The sequence below is a fragment of the Acanthochromis polyacanthus genome, chromosome 18 (genome assembly GCF_021347895.1).
Source record: "Acanthochromis polyacanthus isolate Apoly-LR-REF ecotype Palm Island chromosome 18, KAUST_Apoly_ChrSc, whole genome shotgun sequence".
Lineage (NCBI taxonomy): Eukaryota > Metazoa > Chordata > Actinopteri > Pomacentridae > Acanthochromis > Acanthochromis polyacanthus.
The window spans coordinates 34941465-34964847 of NC_067130.1; the positions used below are offsets into that span (position 1 = coordinate 34941465).

General features: G+C 46.0%; 4 protein-coding genes across 5 annotated transcripts in view; all 4 read left to right on the forward strand.

Annotated features, from left to right (window-relative positions):
- LOC127530897 (uncharacterized) overlaps positions 1-7591 on the forward strand; it is a 199775-nt gene extending 192184 nt beyond the window's left edge. The window contains exon 2 of one of the 2 annotated variants that reach the window (XR_007937661.1): positions 7407-7591. The gene's annotated coding sequence lies outside the window, so the exon portion shown is untranslated. Of the gene's footprint in view, positions 1-7274 lie in introns of both variants that reach the window. The other variant, XM_051938724.1, reaches the window with a different exon arrangement.
- A 3019-nt stretch (positions 7592-10610) lies between these two features.
- Positions 10611-13256, forward strand: LOC127530927 (mucin-5AC-like; the record flags this gene model as incomplete). The annotated part of the gene is made up of 1 exon (XM_051938866.1): positions 10611-13256. A coding segment is annotated over exon 1 (2376 nt), but the record flags the coding sequence as incomplete, so codon positions are not given.
- Positions 13257-19337, forward strand: LOC127530926 (serine-rich adhesin for platelets-like). Its single transcript, XM_051938865.1, has one exon. The coding sequence runs from the start codon at positions 13263-13265 to the stop codon at positions 19305-19307; it is 6045 nt and encodes a 2014-aa protein (XP_051794825.1). The 5' UTR covers positions 13257-13262; the 3' UTR covers positions 19308-19337.
- On the forward strand, positions 19329-22451 carry LOC127530968 (dentin sialophosphoprotein-like; the record flags this gene model as incomplete). The annotated part of the gene is made up of 1 exon (XM_051938974.1): positions 19329-22451. A coding segment is annotated over one exon (972 nt), but the record flags the coding sequence as incomplete, so codon positions are not given.
- Positions 22452-23383: the final 932 nt, after the last annotated feature.

Genomic DNA, 23383 nt, shown 5'->3' on the forward strand with positions numbered 1-23383 from the left:
AGATATGAGTGTAAAAAGTGACAATATGCCCCGGTCTCCCCTACTGGACAGATGTGGATTTGCTCCATGATTCATAATCTGCCCTTTGTTATTTGTAGTGCTAATAATAAAAAAACAACTGAATGATACAGAAATCATGTATTTGAGCTTTTATTCAGTTTGACTATCCACTTTGAAAAGGTACATATTTAATTTGTCTAAGTACAGATGTTATAAACAAGTATGATAGCTTTAAATTAAAAGTTGAGAATCACAATTCAAATTCTTCTAATTATTAATGTTATTGTATTTATTCTGCAATAGTCCAAAATGATATAAAAATGCATGTAGATAGTTTTAGTGAAATAACAACCTCTGCTTATTGCCTCTAGAAACACTGCAGCTCACTGACAGTAAAATAATTCATCTCTCTGATGCACTCTGACAACAGAAACAAAAAGCCTGGCATCCTTTATCCTCTCAGCGCTGTGTGGTTAACTAGCAGCTGTAAATGATGAGCTGTGTTAGTCAGACTCAGGATGATCACTTCACTGCATCAGTCCTCTAGAATACAGCGTACACAAACCAACCAGAACCTCCTCACCATCAGCTGTTCAAGTCTTCCCTCAGTTTTCGAGATTAGCGGCGCTAGTGCTAAGCTACGGGGAACACCTGGACACACGTCGGGGCGCACCTGGACACACGTCGGGGCACATCGGGGCAGTGAAGGATGTCTCTGTAGCTCATGTGACCGACTGAGGGTAGATCTGAATTATAATTATTTTGGGCCTCAAATACTTTTTACACACATTTACAAATGAAATAACAATAAAAAAACACAACTTTGACAAAAGGGCACTTTGGGCATCAAGGGGCAAAAGGGGCAGGTGCTTCTGCCCGTGCCTGTTCTGGATGGGTCAGGATGTGCTGCTGACTGCATCGTCTTAATATTGACTTTCAGCCCACATTTGACTCCAAGCTTTACATGTGTTCAAATGCACAGCTGTAGCTGAAATAGGAGTAAATCGGACTAAAGCGCTGACTGGATGAGTTTCTTAAAAGCTATTTTATGAGGAAAAACTGCAGAAGGAAGCCAAACTGGAGCAACTTGATTTTGTCAACTTGAACTTGTTTTGATGATTCTGGAAATGAAGTCAAGAACACTTTGATTCCTGTTTCAGTGAGGAAATACGAGCTGGAAGAAGTGAGCTGTGAGGAATGAGCTTCACACTGTTTCTGCTACAAATGCAGGAAATAAAATGGCTTTGCTTGGAGAGGCGTTCTGCTGCAGGGAACTGAAGCATCGTGTTCTTATCTGCTCACTGTCTATTTCAACTATGAGTGTTTCTCAGTCTTGGAAAAGGTTTTTCTGTTGCTCTTCATGAATTTTTCAAGTTTTTGGACTGTGGCCTATTGACCCTGTTTCTGGAGCTGCCCTCTGGTTGGGTTCGCCTTCAGCCGAGAACGGACAGCAGCACAGATCATCTGCTGCAGAACGTTAGCTTCTAGCCTGGAAGTGCAGCTCAGCAGGTCCTTCTGGTTTGATCTTACAGCCTCCACTGCTGAAGCCTTCGTCACCATTCTGAGACCTGCTGTTTGCTGAAATCTATTCACTGTACTGGGTGAGTACATCTACCATCCTGTTTGTGCTGTGGACTCACCTGTACCATCGCTGCCGTCAACCTGTTCACCCACTATCCACCTGGTACAGGACATAAACCTGACCTACCCAGAGACTTACCTCAACTTCACAGCCTTCTAGTGTTGTAAAAATGCTTCACATTCAGGTCTTGCTTGGTTTCAACATATCCAGTGTCTGATTCACTTTGAAATGTTCCAAGGCAGAGACTTTCTAACTCCTAGTATCTGGTAATGTGCAGCCAAACCCTGGTCCAGCCACCATCTGACTGGGTTCCTCCGAATGTGTGCAGCTTGTTATCCCAGACAGACATGGTCAGGATTTGGGTTTAATCAACAGATGCAGACGTTGTTTCTGAAACTTGACCGACCAAATCTATTACGATACAGATATTAACATGAATAGACAGAATGTTTATCGTACTGACAGGCCTAAGAGATGTGGAGATGTTGCTATGTCTGTCAATTCAAGATTTATAGCCTCAGTTGTTTTGAGTCTATCTGCAAACGGCTGGAATTTTTGGTACTGAATGTGGAAACAGTTGGTCTTTTATGGCTGCTGTTGGTGCTACTGGCCTCCATCAGCCTAAAGGAAGAGTTCCAATCTTTAAAGCACATTTTGTCCAGACTAAACTATGTTGATTGGAAGAAAATGGGGCTTGTCCCTGACCTAGATAGTTTGGATGTTCTTTAGAGAGGGTTCTATTCAGATTGTAAATGTACATGCCTCATTAAAGGGGTGAGAACATCCCCGGTTCTGTCCAGAGTCTGCTTTCAGAAAACTAAAAAATAAATGCTGTTCTTTAACCAATAAGGACACATCAGAGTGCAGGGGGTCCTCAGTTTATGATTTCATCGACTTACAGCGTTACATGGAACTGGTTACGTGGAGCTAGTTGGCAAGCAGAACGAACAAATATGTTGCCACGCAGTGCTATCAGACGGCTTTGTCTCCGTTCTCCGGTTGTACTCCACCTTGGATTGTGCTACATTCACTAACTTTTGTCCTTCATTATGGCTCCCAGTGTAAGTCAGACTCTTCTGATGCTTGGAAGAAAAGGAAAGCCGTCTCCATGGAAGTGAAACTAGACAGAATAAAACACTGGGAACAGAAACACCGACCAACATGGGTCAAGATGTAAAAACAGGTCAACATATTGTAGCGACCCTCTGTGATGAATGAGTGAGACTTTATCTGGTTCTCTGCTGGTTTATTGAACCTTCACACAGGATACTGTGAGCCGTAGCCAACGCCAGAATAAGTAGAAAACCCCATAACTTAGCTCCAGAATTAGCCGCCATTCCCAGCTCTCTCTACTGCTGACTCTCAGCCAATCAGAGGTGAGCTAACTAAACATGACACATTCACTGACATTAGTTAAATCAGGAGCAATAAACATTGAAACCTCAGCATCAACAACAATATCAGTCCGTTACAATATTCTGTTATCTACTAGTAAAATGATTCATACATGCATGAAAGTCGCTGGTATTCAGGACTTTTTGAAGGACTGATGGATATCGTGATGCTTTGTCTACATTTTCAGAACTCAGGCATAAGTTGAGGACCTTCTGTAGTAAGTCACCACTGAGAACATGAATAATCCACAAACTGTGGAACGTTAATTCTTTCTGTGAGCTTCTCTCAGAAACCTGCCTGTTTTAAAGGATTCTTTTCCTGTGTATGATAGAATGGAGGTATTAAATTGTTTTAATGAGCATTTAATGTCTTCTGATTCTTTGTTTAACTCAGTGGGAGCTATCTCTGTGAAACCCTGTAGACCTCCCAGTGTTCACTGGTGAGCCTCTTAATGCACCTTTCACCACTCAGGGATTCCATAAAGCCCTGAGAGCTGTAGATCAAGAAAACCTTCTGGACCTGCTTTAAAAGATCCTTACTTACTGGAACTGGCAGCTGATTTTTGTAGCAGAGCATATTACAGTCTCTTATAACCTCACAGTAAAAAAAAAAGAAGTTCCCTCTGTTTGGAAATAACGTTATTTGCAGCAGCGTTAAGAACTGAGTTCACAAAGAGCTTTGACAGTTAAAACATGTAACTCAGACAAGCTGTAGGAGACCATCATGGCAGGGAATTAAAATAAATGATAATATATAAAATAAATTATCTAGATGAGCACAAAACTCCATGGAATTGGGCAGCTTGAAAATTAAAGAATGAGATTGAGAGTTAAAATTTAAAGTCAAAAAATTAGAGAGACTGCATCACACCACAGAACCAGCCAGCTAAAATAAAACACTCTCTCTGTTCACAAGATCATTTGCTGCTTTCTGTTCCACATACCCGTACTGAACTGGGTAAAAAGGCTTTTTCCTCTGCACCTTTAGCATGGAATATTCATTCATTTATTTCATCAGGGACCATGCATTTATCATAGAACACACAGAACCGATGCATTACATATGGAGTGTGTAGCATATTTATAAGTTAATTTATAACTCCCATCCGTGGTTGGGCTTTTAAGTAAAAGTGGTCAAAGGACCAACAACACAAATAAAAACGGCACAGACATTAAAAACCTATAACCCCCACCCACCCACGCAATGACACAATATGTTATCGTGCCGACTTATGAGTCAAACGCGCCACCAATGTCCTCCAGCCATCCCGGTCCGACATGAGGCCAGCAAGCTCCTCCTTTATTGTGCCGGTGTGCAAACAAAGTTTTGAGGTAGGAGAGCTTTTTTAATGTTGGCCTAGGTTCAAATAGTTGAAGATCTGAGATTAGCTGTTCTTTTGCACGGAATGTGTGGCCAGCGAATTTCAACGTCCTCTTGGCAATGGTTTCAGCCAACGGTGGTATTAAGCTGTTGCCATAGAGGTAAGAATTTCGGATGTGCTCTGTCCAGTCATCGTTGTGCACTATTCGAAGCAGGCGGTTATAGCAGCTGTTGAGACGGTTTAGCATCTCCTGGTTGACGGTCCATGTTTCGCACCCATAAAGTAGCACGGGTTCGACCGTGGCCCGGAACAGTCGGAGTCTATGTTCGATTGGCAATGGGGACTTCCAGACATTTGTTAGCTTCTTGCAAGCCTTTGTAGCAAGCGCCTTCCTAATGCTGATGTCCTTGTCACTTGTTCTGATCCATGAACCAAGATATTTAAAGTCCGGAACAGATTCGATGGGCGAGCCATCGCGGAGAGTGAAACTGAATGATGGAATTTGGCCGCAGACAGCCTTTGTCTTTTTAGAGCTGATGTTTAAGCACACCTCGGCGGCAGCGTCTTCAAGTGCTTGTAGGAGTTCTTGAGCGTGCAACACTTCTTCCGTGACAATGGCAATGTCATCCGCGAAGTCGAGATCGGTGACATGGATGGCGGAGTGTCTCGATGACTTGCGTGGTTGCACTTCAAAACCAAGTTTCGGATCACAGAAAGCAATAAGCAAGGCGTAATTGAGGACGATGATAAATAGGGTGCTGCAGTGTCGCCTTGCAATATGCCAGCTGTGATATTGAAGTCTGTCTCCTCGTCTGTGGTGGGGACAATGGCTTGAGTGTCATGGTAGAGCGACTTCAGGGCAGTTGCTACCTTGGGGGGTATTCCGTACGCAATCAGGATGGCAAACATGCAGGTGCAATCGATACTGTCAAATGCCTTTTTAAAGTCGACGAAGATGGAGATTCGTCACCGGTCACCACGTTGAGCCCCTTCGATCAGCCTGCGAAGGCAGAGTATTTGTTCGAGAGTACTTCTTCCTTGTCGGAAACCATTCTGGTTTCTCCTTAGAATTGGATTGACATGGGGTTTAACACGGTCAATGAGGATTTGATTGTACGTCTTGGCGGCTTGGCGTCTTGGGCACTTGGCACAAAGGAGAGGAAGACGCCGATCGCGTCGGTCGTGAGATGTATTGTGAAGGTTTCATGGTGGTTTCATGGCTGCAATGACACAATCACAGACAGTCAGCCCTTATAGAGTTCGTAGGTGGGTACATTCTTGGTTTTCTTTCAGCCAATGCTTCACCTTTGCTGTAAAAGTTCTTAAATCTGTTAATGTCATTTGGTAATGTGTTCCAGATGTGACAGTCTTTGATTGAAAAGGCTGTCTGTCCAGATGTAGTTCTGCGATTAGCTGTTTTGCAGTTGTTGGTGGATCTTCTGGTGACCCTGATGCCGTCCTGTCTTTGGATGAATCCACAGACTGATTTATTGAGGCATTTAAAGATTAGTTTGATGAAGCAAAGATCTATGAAGCTTTCAAAACTCAAAAAATTGTGTTTTTTTTTTGTTTGTTTGTTTTTACAAGGAGAGAAGGAGGGGAGGAAGGTGTGTTCGTAGGAAGAGAGAGAAGAGGAACACCAGGAGTCTAGGACTGAGAGTAGGGACTTTGAATGTTGGAACTATGACAGGAAAAGGTAGAGAGCTGGTTGACATGATGCAGAGGAGGAAGGTGGACATACTGTGTGTCCAGGAGACCAGGTGGAAAGGTAGTAAAGCTAGAAGTTTAGGAGTAGGGTTCGAGTTGTTCTATCATGGTGTAGATAGGAAGAGAAATGGAGTAAGAGTTATCTTGAAGGAGGAGTTTGTTAGGAATGTCCTGGAGGTAAAAAGAGTGTCAGATCGAGTGATGAGCCTGAAGCTAGAAATCGAAGGTGTGATGTTCAATGTTGTTAGTGGGTATGCTCTACAGGTAGGATGTGAGCTGGAGGAGAAGCAGAAATTCTGGTTGGACCTTGATGAAGTGATGCAGAGCATCCCTAGAAGTGAGAGAGTTGTCATTGGTGCAGACTTCAATGGACATGTTGGTGCAGGAAACAGAGATGATGAGGAGGTCATGGGCAGGTTTGGTATCCAGGAGAGGAACGCAGAAGGACAGATGGTGGTTGACTTTGCAAAAAGGATGGAAATGGCTGTAGTGAATACTTTCTTCCAAAAGAGGCAGGAACATAGGGTGACCTATAAGAGTGGAGGTAGGAGCACACAGGTAGACTACATCTTGTGTAGACGGTGTAATCTGAAGGAGATCAGTGACTGCAAAGTAGTGGTAGGTGAGAGTGTAGCCAGACAGCATAGGATGGTGGTGTGTAGGATGACCCTGGTGGTGAAGAAGATGAAGAGGGCAAAGGCAGAGCAGAGGACCAAATGGTGGAAGCTGAAAAAGGAAGAGTGTTGTATGACTTTCAGGAAAGAGCTGAGACAGGCTTTGGATGGTCAGGAGGTGCTTCCAGATGACTGGACAACTACAGCAAATGTGATCAGGGAGACAGGTCGGAGAGTACTTGGTGTGTCATCTGGAAGGAAAGGAGATAAGGAGACTTGGTGGTGGAATGAGGAGGTGCAGGAGTGGATCCAGAGAAAGAAGTTAGCTAAGAAGAAGTGGGACACTGAGAGGACTGAAGAGAGTAGACAGGAGTACAGGGAGATGCAGTGTAAGGTGAAAGTAGAGGTGGCAAAGGCCAAACAAGGGGCTTACCATGACTTGTATTCTGGGTTGGACAGTAAGGAGGGAGAGACTGATCTGTTCAGGTTGGCAAGGCAGAGAGACAGAGATGGGAAGGACGTGCAGCAGGTTAGGGTGATAAAGGATAAGGATGGAAGTGTGTTGACAGGTGCCAATAGTGTGATGGGAAGATGGAAAGAGTACTTTGAAGAGTTGATGAATGAGGAAAATGAGAGAGAACGAAGAGTAGAAGAGGTGACTGTTGTGGACCAGGAAGTAGCAAAGATTAGTAAGGATGAAGTGAGGAGGGCATTGAAGAGGATGAAGAGTGGAAAGACACTTGGTCCTGATGATATACCTGTGGAGGTATGGAAGTGTCTCTGAGAGGTAGCAGTAGAGTTTCTGACTGGGTTGTTCAACAGGATCTTAGATAGTGAGAAGATGCCCGAGGAATGGAGGAGAAGTGTGCTGGTGCCCATCTTTAAGAACAAGGGAGATGTGAAGAGTTGTGGCAACTACAGAGGAATAAAGCTGATGAGCCACACGATGAAGCTATGGGAAAGAGTAGTTGAAGCTAGACTAAGGGCAGAGGTGAACATCTATTCAATTCAATTTTATTTATATAGCGTCAATTACAGTCAAATCGTCTCAAGACGCTTTACAGAACCCATCTGTATGGGTTCCAGTATGGTTTCATGCCAAGAAAGAGTACAACAGATGCAATATTTGCTTTGAGGATGTTGATAGAGAAGTACAGAGAAGGTCAGAAGGAGCTGCATTGTGTCTTTGTAGATCTGGAGAAAGCTTCTGACAGGGTGCCCAGAGAGGAACTGTGGTTTTGTATGAGGAAGTCTGGAGTGGCAGAGAAGTATGTTAGAGTGGTGCAGGACATGTATGAGGACTGTAAGACAGTGGTGAGGTGTGCTGTAGGAGTAACAGAGGAGTTCAAGGTGGAGGTGGGAGTACATCAGGGATCAGCTCTGAGCCCCTTCTTGTTTGCTATGGTGATGGACAGGATGACAGACGAGGTTAGACAGGAGTCTCCATGGACTATGATGTTTGCAGATGACATTGTGATCTGTAGTGAGAGCAGGGAACAGATGGAGGAGAAGCGAGAGGCGTGGAGGTTTGCCCTGGAAAGGAGAGGAATGAAGGTTAGCCGCAGCAAGACGGAGTATCTGTGTGTGAATGAGAGGGACCCAAGTGGAAGAGTGAGGTTACAGGGAGAAGAGATCAAGAAGGTGGAGGATTTTAAGTACTTAGGGTCAACAGTCCAGAGCAATGGAGAGTGTGGAAAAGAGGTGAAGAAGCGTGTACAGGCAGGCTGGAACGGCTGGAGAAAAGTGTCAGGTGTGATGTGTGATAGAAGAGTTTCAGCTAAAATGAAAGGAAAGGTTTACAAAACTGTGGTGAGACCAGCCATGTTGTTTGGTCTGGAGACAGTGTCCCTGAGGAAAAGACAGGAGGCAGAGCTGGAGGTAGCAGAACTGAAGATGCTGAGGTTCTCTTTGGGAGTGACCAGGATGGATAGGATCAGGAATGAGTCCATCAGAGGGACAGCACATGTTAGAGGCTTTGGAGATAAAGTCAGAGAGGCCAGACTGAGATGGTTCAGACATGTCCAGAGGAGAGAGAGTGAATATATTGGTAGAAGGATGCTGAGTTTCCCACTGCCAGGCAGGAGGCCTAGAGGAAGACCAAAGAGGAGGTTTATGGATGTGGTTAAAGAGGACATGAAGGTAGTTGGTGTGAGAGAAGAGGATGCAGCAGACAGGGTTAGATGGAGGCAATTGATTCACTGTGGCGACCCCTGAAGGGAAAAGCAGAAAGGAAAAGAAGAAGACGACAATGATGCCACCGAATTGTTTTTTGTATAATGAACTGATATGTTTCATTGTAGACGGGGCTGCTTGAGCCCAAACTGTCAGACAGGATGAGAGCTTCATTTACAGTAGGGCTGTCTGGTCAGGAATTTCTGATTAATTTAAAGCAGTTCAGATATTTTTTTAAAATTATTTTTTAAATCTTCATGTGGAGATTAAATTTAAGTTGAGGGTCTAGTACAACTCCAAGATACTTGAATTCTGTCACTGAAATAATTTCTTGATTTTTGTATATTCACTTTAAAGCACTGTTGGTTTGATTTCCTAATTGAGAAGCACATACACTGTTTTTTTCCAGGTTTAATACGAGGTTTATTCTGTTGCAGAAACACTGGAAACTAACAGAGTTCATCTCATTGAGTACTTTCAGATCCAAACTTGGTGATTCCACAACATGGACTTGCTTGTCATAATTTGCTTGTAAATTTAATCTACTTTTTTTCTTGTCTTAATTGTGTTTTGACTGTGATTTTGAAACTGTTTTGTATCTGCTGCTGCCCATCTAGGCCAGGACTCCCTTGAAAAAAAAGGTTTCTAATCTCACTGGGATTTCTCCTGGTTGAATAAAAGAAATAAAGAAGGAACTAATTCCCTGAACTCAGTGTAGTTTGTTGGTTGAAGATGATTTCATTAGAAGTTGTGGTAGCTCCAAGATGAAGGCAGCTGTTGGGTTGATGTTTCTTGGGGAGTCTAAAGAGACTTTCAGAGCACTGAAGCCTCGTGCAGCTCCATCAGTGGATCCACCTGTTACCTTCAGACTGACTCACTTGGAAAGTCTCCAAGGTGAACTGTTTGTCTGGAACCACGTCGGCCTCATGCAGCTGCTGTGTTTCCATCTGAGATAATGCGACCTGTAACCTGTTGGTTCTGATGTCTGTGCAGATGGGAGGTTGCCGTTGCTGCAGCAGGGATGTGGTGGTTCTGTTGGGACCGTGGGGCCGTGGCTGCTGCTGAAGCTGCCTTACACCAGCTGCCATGTGTCATCACAGGTAAATCCCTGGAAGCTCAGTTTGTCATAGTTTGTACTCTGAAAAGGTGTAAGTCCTGAGATAATGACCAACTGGTGACGTCTTGGTTTGTTCCACAGGTTTCAAACGGAACGTGGTTCCACCAGCTGAAGCTGCGTTACTTCGACCACCTGCTGCGGGAGAACATTACGGCTGTGGTCGCCTGTGAGGATCCTGCAACGTTGAGCCTGCCAGCAGTGAGCTGCCAGAGCACAGATGTGGCTGTGAAACTGCCTCTGGGAAGCAGACTGCAGAAGGTGAAGGCTCTGGGGAAAGATGTGGTGGTTGGGAGGTTGCAGACCAGCACTACTCCAGGACCAGTGTTGGTGCAGATCTCCACACCGGCAGACAAGGTAAGGAGAGATGGATCCACCATCCAGTTTATGTAAGTTGGATGGAGAAGTAACAGCTGAATGTTGTGCAGGACTCCACGTTTGAAGTGATCTATTTGGACTCGGCTGGGGAGATGTGCACGATGCTGGCGGCTTGTTTCAGTGCAGCCAGAGGAGATGGGCTGGATCGTCAGCGCAGAGCTCTGCAGGACCAGTGGGATTGGATGGTGAATCCTCGTCATTGGCACAATGTGGAACCCCGACAGGTGAGAGGGGAAACTGAAATGATGTGAGGAGCAGAACCTCTCCATGTTGAAGGAGACTCTGCTAATGCAGCTGTCAAATGTAATCCTACAGATGGCAGACAACTCCTCAGAACACCTGGATGCATCGGATGACTCTTCTGATGAGGATGATGAAGAGTACAGTGAATATGAGGATGACGAGACCACGACAGTCACTGTTTTTCCTGTATCCATACCAGTGGTTGCTGATGATGATTCAATAATCTATGATTTGTGGGGATATAACGACATTCCAGACGGGCCATATACAGAAGACGAAATCACAAATTCCCCGTCATCAACCACGTCTGAGGATCCAAATACCACACACAGCGTTTCCACAGCCACACAGCCAATGACCACATCCAGACTCTCCACGCCCAGATTCTCAGTGACCATGCATTCAACAACCACGTTCAGCTCCTCATCTACACAGCCATCGACCGTATCCAGTGCCTTCACCACTACTCAGCCAATGACGACATCCACAGCCTCATCAACCATGCAACGAGCAACCACATCCAGAAAGTTATCGACCGCTAAGCAGAAAACCACATCCAGTGCCTCCACAATGCAGCCAAGGACCACATCCAAACCCTCCACGAGCACTCAGCAGACCACAAAAACTACAACTATTGAGACAACAACCACTTACAGGGCCTCTACAGCTGTGCAGCCAATGATCACAACCAGTGACTTCACCAATACGCAGCTGAAACCCACATCCAGAGACTCCACAACCAGTCAGCAGGCATCCACCAGATCTATGATAACCCAGGCAAAAACCACATTTGCATCTGCACAGCTACCAAACCCATACAGTATGTCACTGACTACTCGGCAGAGGACCACATTCACCAGATCTAAGACCACTCACCCAAGGTTCACATCCAGATACTCAACATCCACTCAAAAGAAAACTACATCCGGTGTATCTCTCACTACTCAGCTAAAGTCAACATCCAGTGCCTCAACAACAACTCAGCACTCAACCACATCCAGTGCCTACATGACCACTGAGCAGACAACCACATCCACCAGCTCTCCCACCACTCAGGAGACAATTACATCTGCATCTACACAGCCACAAGGCACATCCAGCATGTCATCGGCCATGCAGCAGAAGACCATATTCATGGGATCTATGACCACTCAGCCAAAGGACACATACGGAATTTACACTTCCACTCAGCAGACAACCATATCCAGTGCACCTAGAACCACTCAACCAAGGACTACATCTGGATTGTCCACTTCCACTCAAAATACAATCGCATCCAGTGCATCTATGACAATGCAGTGGATGTCAACATCCAGCACCTCCACAGCAACTCAGCGGGCAATTACGTCTGCAACCACTGAGGAGACAACCACACCCACCAGATCTCTGACCACTCAAGAGACAATTACATCTGCATCTACGCAGCCACCAAGCACATCCAGCATGTCATCGACCATGCAGCAGAAGACCTCATTCAGGGGATCTATGACCACTCAGCCAAAGGACACATACAAAATCCCCACTTCCACTCAACCAGCAACCATATCCAGTGCACCAATGACTACACAGCTGTGGTCAGCCTCCACTGTCTCCACAACAGCTCAGCAGACAACAATGTCCAGTGCATCTACAAGTACTCCGCCAAGCACAAAGTCTCCTCAAAATACAACCTCATCCATTGGATCTATGATCACTGAGCCTAGAAACATGTCCACTCAAAAGGCAACCAAATCCAATGCACCTACAACGATGCTGCTGGCGTTAATATCCAGCTCCACCACAACTCAACAGGCAACCACATCTAGCCCATCCAAGACCACTGAGCAGACACCCATATCCACCAGAACTTGGATGACTCAAGAGACAATCACATCAGCATCTACAGAGCCACAAAGCACATCCAGCAAGTCACTGACCCCACAGCACAGAACCTCATTCACAAGATCTAAGACCAGTCAGACAGCGACCACATCCAGATCCTCCACATTGACTCAAGAGACAACCTTAGCCAGTGCATCTTGGATGACTAAGCCAAGGACGACATCTGGATCCTCGATTTCCACTCAAAAGACAACCATATCCAGTGCACCTACATCAACACAGCTAAAGTCAACATACAGCGCCCCCACAACAACTGAGCAGGCCACCACGTCCAGTGCATCTACAACCATTCTGCCAAAGACCACATCCAGGTTTTCCACGGCTACTCAAATGACAACCATATCCAGTGCATCTACGACTATGCAGCTTATGTTAACGTCGAGGGCCTTCACAACAGCTCAGCAGGCAACAATGCCCAGTGCATCTGCAACCACTCAGTCCATGACCACATCCATATCCTCCACAACCGCTCAGCAGGCAGCCACATCCACCAGAACTCCAAAGAGTCAGGAGACAATTTCATCTGCGTCTTCACAGCCATCAAGCGCATCTAACGTGTCATTCACCACTCAGCAGAGAACCACATTCACCGGATCTAAGACCGCTCAGCCAAATACCACATCCGGATTCTCCAGAGCTTCTCAGCAGACAACCACATACAGCATATCGATGATCACTCAGCCGAGGACCACATCCACTCAAAAGACAATCATATCCAGTGCCTCAACAACAACTCAGCACTCAACCACATCCAGTGCCTACATGACCACTGAGCAGACAACCACATCCACAAGCTCTCCCACCACTCAGGAGACAATTACATCTGCATCTACGCAGCCACCAAGCACATCCAGCATGTCATCGACAAGGCAACAGAAGACCACATTCATGGGATCTATGACCACTCAGACCAAGGACACATACAAAATCCCCACTTCAACTCAACCAGCAACCATATCCAGTGCACCTATGACTGCACAGCTGTGGTCAGCCTCCACTGTCTCCACAACAGCTCAGCAGGCAACAATGTCCAGTGCATCTACAAGTACTCCGCCAAGCACAAAGTCTCCCCAAAATACAACCCCATCCATTGGATCTATGATCACTGAGCCTAGAAACATGTCCACTCAAAAGGCAACCAAATCCAATACACCTACAACGATGCTGCTGGCGTTAATATCCAGCTCCACCACAACTCAACAGGCAACCACATCTAGCCCATCCAAGACCACTGAGCAGACACCCATATCCACCAGAACTTGGATGACTCAAGAGACAATCACATCAGCATCTACAGAGCCACAAAGCACATCCAGCAAGTCACTGACCCCACAGCACAGAACCTCATTCACAAGATCTAAGACCAGTCAGACAGCGACCACATCCAGATCCTCCACATTGACTCAAGAGACAACCTTAGCCAGTGCATCTTGGATGACTAAGCCAAGGACGACATCTGGATCCTCGATTTCCACTCAAAAGACAACCATATCCAGTGCACCTACATCAACACAGCTAAAGTCAACATACAGCGCCCCCACAACAACTGAGCAGGCCACCACGTCCAGTGCATCTACAACCATTCTGCCAAAGACCACATCCAGGTTTTCCACGGCTACTCAAATGACAACCATATCTAGTGCATCTACGACTATGCAGCTTATGTTAACGTCGAGGGCCTTCACAACAGCTCAGCAGGCAACAATGCCCAGTGCATCTACAACCACTCAGTCCACGACCACATCCATATCCTCCACAACCGCTCAGCAGGCAGCCACATCCACCAGAACTCCAAAGAGTCAGGAGACAATTTCATCTGCGTCTTCACAGCCATCAAGCGCATCTAACGTGTCATTCACCACTCAGCAGAGAACCACATTCACCGGATCTAAGACCGCTCAGTCAAATACCACATCCGGATTCTCCAGAGCTTCTCAGCAGACAACCACATACAGCATATCGAAGATCACTCAGCCGAGGATCACATCCTCTCAAAAAACAATTATATCCAGTGCATCGACGACTATGCAACTGGGGTCAGTATCGAACACCTCCACAACATCTCATCAGGCAACAACACCCAGTGCATCTACAACCACTCAGCCAAGGATCACATCCATTCGAAAGACAACCTTTTCCAGTGCATCTATGTCTACACAACTAAGGTCAAAAGTCAGTGCCTACACGTCGACTGAGCAGACAACCACATCCACCAGACCTCCCGACACTCCACAGACAAATATATCTGTATCTAAACAGCCACAAGGCACATCCAGCATGTCATCGGCCATGCAGCAGAAGACCATATTCATGGGATCTATGACCACTCAGCCAAAGGACACATACGGAATTTACACTTCCACTCAGCAGACAACCATATCCAGTGCACCTAGAACCACTCAACCAAGGACTACATCTGGATTGTCCACTTCCACTCAAAATACAATCGCATCCAGTGCATCTATGACAATGCAGTGGATGTCAACATCCAGCACCTCCACAGCAACTCAGCGGGCAATTACGTCTGCAACCACTGAGGAGACAACCACACCCACCAGATCTCTGACCACTCAAGAGACAATTACATCTGCATCTACGCAGCCACCAAGCACATCCAGCATGTCATCGACCATGCAGCAGAAGACCACGTTCATGGGATCTATGACCACTCAGCCAAAGGACACATACAAAATTCCCACTTCCACTCAACCAGCAACCATATCCAGTGCACCAACGACTACACAGCTGTGGTCAGCCTCCACTGTCTCCACAACAGCTCAGCAGGCAACAATGTCCAGTGCATCTACAAGTGCTCCGCCAAGCACAAAGTCTCCTCAAAATACAACCCCATCCATTGGCTCTATGATCACTGAGCCTAGAAACATGTCCACTCAAAAGGCAACCAAATCCAATACACCTACAACGATGCTGCTGGCGTTAATATCCAGCTCCACCACAACTCAACAGGCAACCACATCTAGCCCATCCAAGACCACTGAGCAGACACCCATATCCACCAGAACTTGGATGACTCAAGAGACAATCACATCAGCATCTACAGAGCCACAAAGCACATCCAGCAAGTCACTGACCCCACAGCACAGAACCTCATTCACAAGATCTAAGACCAGTCAGACAGCGACCACATCCAGATCCTCCACATTGACTCAACAGACAACCATAGCCAGTGCACCTTGGATGACTCAGCCAAGGACGACATCCGGATCCTCGATTTCCACTCAAAAGACAACCATATCCAGTACACCTACATCAACACAGCTAAAGTCAACATCCAGCACCTCCACAGCAACTCGGCAGGCAATTACATCTGCAACCACTGAGGAAACAACCACACCCACCAGATCTCTGACCACTCAAGAGACAAGTACATCTACATCGACACAGTCAGCAAGAACATCCAGCGCATCACTGACCATGCAGCAGAAGACCACATTCACAGGATATATGACCACTCAGCCAAAGAACACCTACGGAATCTCCACTTCCACTCAACACACAACCATATCCAGTGCACCAACGACTACACAGCTAAGATCAACCTCCACTGTCTCCACAACAGCTCAGCAGCCAACAACATCCAGTGCATCTATGACCACACATCCAAGGACGACATCCCCTGAAAAGACAACCATATTGAGTGCATCAACATCAAGGCAGCTGAGGTCAGCATCCAGCACTTCCACAGCAACTCAGCAGATAACTATGTCCAGCGCATCCACATCCACTGAGCACGCAACATCCACCAGATTTCCAGCTACTCAGGAGAAAACTATAACTGCATCTACACAGCCACAAAGCACATCCAGCATTTCATCGACCACTCGGCAGAGGACCACACTCACCAGATCAATGATCACTCAGCCAAAGGACACATCTAGATTTTTCACTTCCACTCAGACAACCACAACAACTCAGCAGAAAACGATGTCCAGTGCACCTGGAACCACTCAGCCCAGGACCACATCTGGATCCTCCACATCCACTAAAAAAAAAGTCACATCCAGTGAATCTATGACAATGCAGTGGATGTCAACATCCAGCACCTCCACAGCAACTCAGCAGGCAACTTGGCCCACCACATCCACGTTCACTGAGCAGACAGCCACACCCACTAGATCTCTGATCACTCAGGAGACTACATCTGCATCTACACAGCCACCAAGCACATCCAGCAGGTCACTGACCACTCAGCAGAGAACCACCTTCACTGGATCAGTGACTAGTCAGCCAAAGACCACATCCAGTGCATCTATGACTAAGGAGCTGAGGTTAGCATCCAGCTGCTCCACAACAGCTCAGCAGGCAACCATATCCACCAGAATGCCAATGATTCAGGAGAAAACCACTTCTAAGGCATCAGCAACCACTTGGCCAATGGTCACATCCAAATCATCCACGTCCACTCAGCCACCAGCTGCATCTAGAGCCTGCAAAACCCTTCAGCATGCAGCCACCTTCACCATGTCTACAAGAACTCCAGCAACAACCACATATTCATCTGTACAGTCAAAAACCACATCCAGTGCGTCAATGTGCACTGAGCAGAGAATCCCATTCTTCAGATCTAAGATCACCCAGCCAAGGACCACATCCAGATTCTCCACATCCACTCAACCGACACTCATATTCAGTACTCGTATGACTACACAACTGAGGTCCACATCCAATGCCACCGCAACAGCTCAGCAGGCAACAACTTCCAGTGCATTCACAACCACTGAGCACACAACCACATCCACCAGAACTCTGATTACTCAAGAGACAACTACATCTGCATCTACAGAGCCACCAAGCACATTCAACACGTCATCGACCACTCAGCAGAGAACCACATTCACTGGTTCTAAGACCACCCAGCCAAGGACCATATCCAGATCATCCACATCCACTCAACAGACAACCACATTTAGTGCATCTGAGATGATGCAGCTGAAGTCAGCATCTAGCGTCTCCACAACAGCTCAGCAGGCAACTGCATCCACCAGAACTCGAATGACTCGGGAGATGAAATCTGCATCTATACAGCCACCAAGCACATCCGGTAATTCCGAGGAGGATGACGACGGTAATTCCAAGGAGGATGGCAACGATGATTCCGAGGATGATGGTGATGAGGATTCTGCAGAGGATGGCGACAATGACACTGAAGAGGATGGCGACAATGACACTGAAGAGGATGGCGACAATGACACTGAAGAGGATGGCGACGATGACACTGAAGAGGATGGCGACGATGACACTGAAGAGGATGGCGACGATGACACTGAAGAGGATGGCGACGATGACACTGAAGAGGATGGCGACGATGACACTGAAGAGGATGGCGATGATGATTCTGTAGAGGATGGCGACAATGATACCGAGGAGTATGGCGATGACGACTCTGAGGAGGATGATGATGACGATTCCAGCAATGATGAGGATTCCACAACAGCTCAGCAAGCAACAACTTCCGGTGCATCCACAACCATGAAGAAGACAACCACATCCACCAGAAATCTGATTACTCAAGAGACAACTACATCTGAATCTACACTGCCACCAAGCACCCCCAGAATGTCACTGACCACAAAGCAGAGAACCACATTCCATGGATCTATGACCACAAGGACCACATTAAGATCCTCTACGTCTGCTGAACATACAACCTTTTCCAGTGCATCTCAGATGACTCAGCCAAGGAACATATCTGGATCTTTGACATCCCCTCAACAGCCAACCACATTCAGTGAATCTACGACCACTAAACCAAGGACCATGTCTGCTCAAAAGACAACTACATCCTATGGATCTACGACTGTGCAGCTGAGATCAACAACCAGTGCTTCCACAACGGCTCAGCAGGCAACCACGTCCAGTGATTCTATGACCACTCAGCCAAAGACCACGTCCATATTCCTCACAACATCTCAACAGGTGACTACATCCACCAGAACTCCAAGGACTCAGGAGACAACGACATCTGCATCTGCACAGCGACCAAGTACATCCACTGATTCCAAGGATGACGATGATTCCGAGGATGATGGCGACAATGACTATGATGAGGATGAGAGCGGAGATTCCGAGGAGGATGTCGACGAATATGCCAAAGAAGATGACAATAACGACAACGATTCCGAGGATGAGGACAATGATGATTCCGAGGATGATGGTGATTCCGAGGACGATGATTCCAACTTCGTTCAGAATCGCACAACAGCTCAGCAGGCAACAACTTCCAGCGCATCTACAACCCCTAAGCAGACAGCCATATCTAGTGCACTTACAACTGCACAGCTTAGGTCAATATCCAGCGCCTCCACAACAGCTCGCCAGGCAACCACATCCAGCAAATCAATGACCAGTAAGCAGAGATCCGCATCAACCAAAACTCCAATGACTCAGGAGACAAGGACATCTGCATCTGCACAGCGACCAAGCACATCCAGCAATTCCAAGGATGACGACGACAATGATTATGAGGAGGATGAGAGCGGAGATTCCGAGGAGGATGTCGACAGAGATGCCAAAGAAGATGACGACAACGACGATTCCGAGAAAGACAATGACGAATCCGAGGATGAGGACAATGATTCAGAGAATGATGACAATTTCGATGACGATTCTGAGGATGATGGCGATTCCGAGGACGATGATTCCAATTATGTTCAGAATTCCACAACAGCTCAGCAGGCAACAACTTCCAGCGCATCTACAACCCCTAAGCAGACAGCCATATCTAGTGCACTTACAACTGCACAGCTTAGGTCAATATCCAGCGCCTCCACAACAGCTCGCCAGGCAACCACATCCAGCAAATCAATGACCACTAAGCAGAGATCCGCATCAACCAAAACTCCAATGACTCAGGAGACAAGGACATCTGCATCTGCATAGCGACCAAGCACATCCAGCAATTCCAAGGATGACGATGACAATGATTATGAGGACGAGAGCGGAGATTCCGAGGAGGATGTCGACAGGGATGCCAGAGAAGACGACAACAATGACAACGATTCCGAGGATGAGGACAATGATGATTCCGAAAATGATAATTCCAATGACGATTCAGAGGATGATGGCGATTCTGAGGACGATGATTCCAAATACGTTCAGTATCACACAACAGCTCAGCAGACAACAACTTCCAGCGCATCTACAACCCCTAAGCAGAAAGCCACATCTAGTGCACCTACGACTACACAGCTTATGTCAATATCCAGCACCTCCACAACAGCTCGCCAGGCAACCACATCCAGCAAATCAATGACCACTAAGCAGACATCCCCATCAACCAAAACTCCAATGACTCAGGAGACAACAACATCTGCATCTGCACAGCGACCAAGCACATCCAGCGATTCCAAGGATGACTATTCCGAAGAGGATGACGACAATGATTCTGAGGAAGATGATGGCAATTCTGAGGAGGATGTCGATGGCGATACAGAGGAAGATGACGACGACGACGACAATTCCAAGAAAGACGATTCCGAGGACGATGACGATTCCGAGGACGATGACGATTCCGAGGACGATGACGATTCCGAGGATGATGATTCCAATTACATTCAGAATTCCACAACCGTTCAGCAGGCAACAACTTCCAGCACATCTACGACCACTAAGCAGACAACCGCATCCACCAGAACTCTGATTACTCAAGAGACAACTACATCTGCATCTACACCGCCACCAAGCACATTCAACGTGTCATTGACCACAAAGCAGAGAACCACATTCCATGGATCTAGGACCACAATGACCACATCCAGATCCGCCACTTGCACTGAACAGACAACCACATCCAGTCCATCTCAGATTCAGTCAAGGACCACATCCGGATCCTTGAATTCTCCTCAACATTCAACCCATGACTACACAGCTTAGGTCAACATCCAGCGCCTCCACAACAGCTCGGCAGGCAACAATGTCCAGTGATTCTATGACCACGAAGCAGACATCCACACCCACCAGAACTCCAATGACTCAGGACACGGCATCTGCATCTACACAGTGGACAAGCACATCCAGCAATTCCGAGGAGGATGGAAACAGTGATTCTGAGGATGATGATGATACTGATTCCGAGGATGATGAAGATTCTGAGGATGGAGGCGATTCCGAGGATGATGATTCCAACTCCAATGAGAATTCCACAAAAGCTAAGCAAGCAACAACTTCCAGCGCATTCACGACCAATATCAGACAATTACATCCACCAGAAATCCGATTACTCAAGAGACAGCCACATCCGGATGATGACAAAGATTCCAAGAAGGATGCACGATGATTCTGAGAATGATGACAATGATGATTCTGAAGACAATAATGACAATGATTCTGAGGTGAATCCAACTACAATGAGAATTCCACAACAACTCAGCAACAACTTCCAGTGCATCCATGACCACTAAGTGTACAACCACATCCACCAGAACTCTGACTACTCAAGAGACAATGACATCTGAATCTACACTGCCACCAAGCACACCCAGTGTGTCCTTGACCACAAAGCAGAGAACTACATTCACCGGATCAATGACCACAATGTACACATCCAGATCCTCTACGTCTACTGAACAACCTTTTCCAATGCATCTCGGATGACTCGGCCAAGGACCGTATCTGGATCTTTGACATCCCCTCAACAGCCAACCACATCCAATGATTCTACGACCCGTCAGTCAAAGACCACATCCAGATTCCCCGCATCAGCAAGTCCGAGGAGGATGGCCACGGCGATTCTGAAGAGTATGACGACAAGGACAATGATAACTCAGAGGACGATGACAATGACAGCAATACCAAGGAGTATGATGATGATGATTCTGAGGACGACGACAATTCCAACCAGAAAGAGAATTTCGCAACATCTTCCAGTACATCCACGACCACTAAGCAGAAAATTACATCCACCAGAACTTGGATTACTCAAGAGACAACCACAAGTAGATGGCGACGATTCCGATGAGGATGATGATTATTTCGAGAACGACGATTCCCACTAAGAGGAGGATTCCAAAGCGGGATGATGACTATGATGATGACAAGCTGTACAATCACAGTGGACCTTAGGGCTTGGGCAATGAAGACTGATGCTGACGATTCCATAACCAGCACCTCCAGTACACATCTGTGGACCAGTGGGCCCCCCCAGCATGTAGACTACCACCACAGATCCATCCACAGCTTCACTACGACTACAGAGGTCCTTCGTCCAACCTCTTGTATCTCCTCACTGTCTCTTTGAAATAAAGTACAGCTTTACATCAGATCCAGTTTGCTTATTTCTCATGTAGAACTTTTCTGCTTCCACATAAAATGGTCAACATCTGGAGGTGAAATAACTAGATTTGGAATGATGATTGACCAGCTGTCAGAGCAGACTTAAACTCTTCCCTCTAAAGCCCTTAATGGTCCCATCTGGTGTAAATCCATTTCTGTTGTAGTTCTTGAATAATAGGAGTCCAGCTTTGTGTAGCCCCGCCCACTCAATGTGTCCAGGTGAACCATCAGACTGAGTAGTTCCCTCTAACCTTCAGGTTTATTTACTTCCTACAGCTAACTAATGCCACCAAATGTCCTGTTAGCAGCAAGAGTGAACATAAGAGTCTTCATGCACTGCAGCATGTGAGGATCTGAACACTCAGTGGATTACTGATGGTCCCCACAACTACAGAAAATCCTTAGTGTTAGCATGTAATGTAGCTAACATTAGCTTTGTCTCCAGAGGTCTGGATACTAACAGACATTCTTAGATGTGTGGATGCAGGCAGTACCCATGTATCTTGGACATGGTGATTTTCATCACATCTTCCTGAATTTTGACTTCATCTGCCAGTCTGCAGGGATTTGGAATGAGTGCTGGATCACAGAGATGCACCCATATGTCAGTCATTGATATGGGCACAGAGGTCCACCTGCTGCTGGTACCGTCACTTATCAAACTATTAGATTCACAACAGTACAGTTCCATAATACAAAGTCACAGTAATTTAATAGTGTTATTCTTTTGTTCTTCCTGCTCAGAATAGATCTGATGTTTAGTGTCTGTAAGACTGTTAGTAGGGAAGTTAATCAACTTTTGACTTCAAATCATGATGCAAAGGTCCCCTTTGGTATGGAAGTACCTTAGGGTCATACAAGTAAATTTATCCTAAGACACAAGTGAGATCACGCTTGGTCGGTGGCCATTTTTAAAATGGCCACCGACCATCCTTGAAAGGCCCATGTCTTTGCTTCTGTTATAGCTATAATGGCAAACTTGGTGTCAAATTGTACATTATTGGGGTCAAGGAATCCAACAAAGTAGGTTTCAAGACTTAAAAAAGAATGACCACTGAAGGCAAAATATGTAATTTATTTAAAAAAACGCATACCAAAAACAGTCAAATCAAAACTCAATAATAAATACAACTTAAAGTGTTGAATATGTGTATTATGGATGCTAAGAAACTGAGTAGTGAGACAAGTTCATAACTACAATCAAAGAAAAAATCATTAGACCTCCCTTGTCTTCTTCAGTTTCTTGTTCATTTTAATACCTGGTACAACTAAAGGTTCATTACCTGAAGAACGCAATGAGCATGACAAAAAATGCAACTGATTCCATAACACTAGTCTTATTACATCTTATTTAACATCCTCTTGGCTTCATTGTATTCTCTGGTAGAGTATTTTATGTCCTATCTGACATGCTTAAGCTTCATTGTATTCCTAGGGTAACTAAGAGGACATTTCATGTCATCAGCAGCACTGCACATGCAAAGGCCTAGAGTGGTTTCCTGCTGACATTCAAGCCGTAGCACGACTCAGAAATTGTCAGCCCTAACATAATGCCTAAAACAGAAGAATTATGTGAAGCCAAAAAGGCAGCCATCTTGGTCCTTCTGGAAATTGGCATGAGTGAGAGACAGGTAGCGAAGAAACTGAAGATCTCCAAGACAGCCGTTCATTAGACCAAGAAAAAA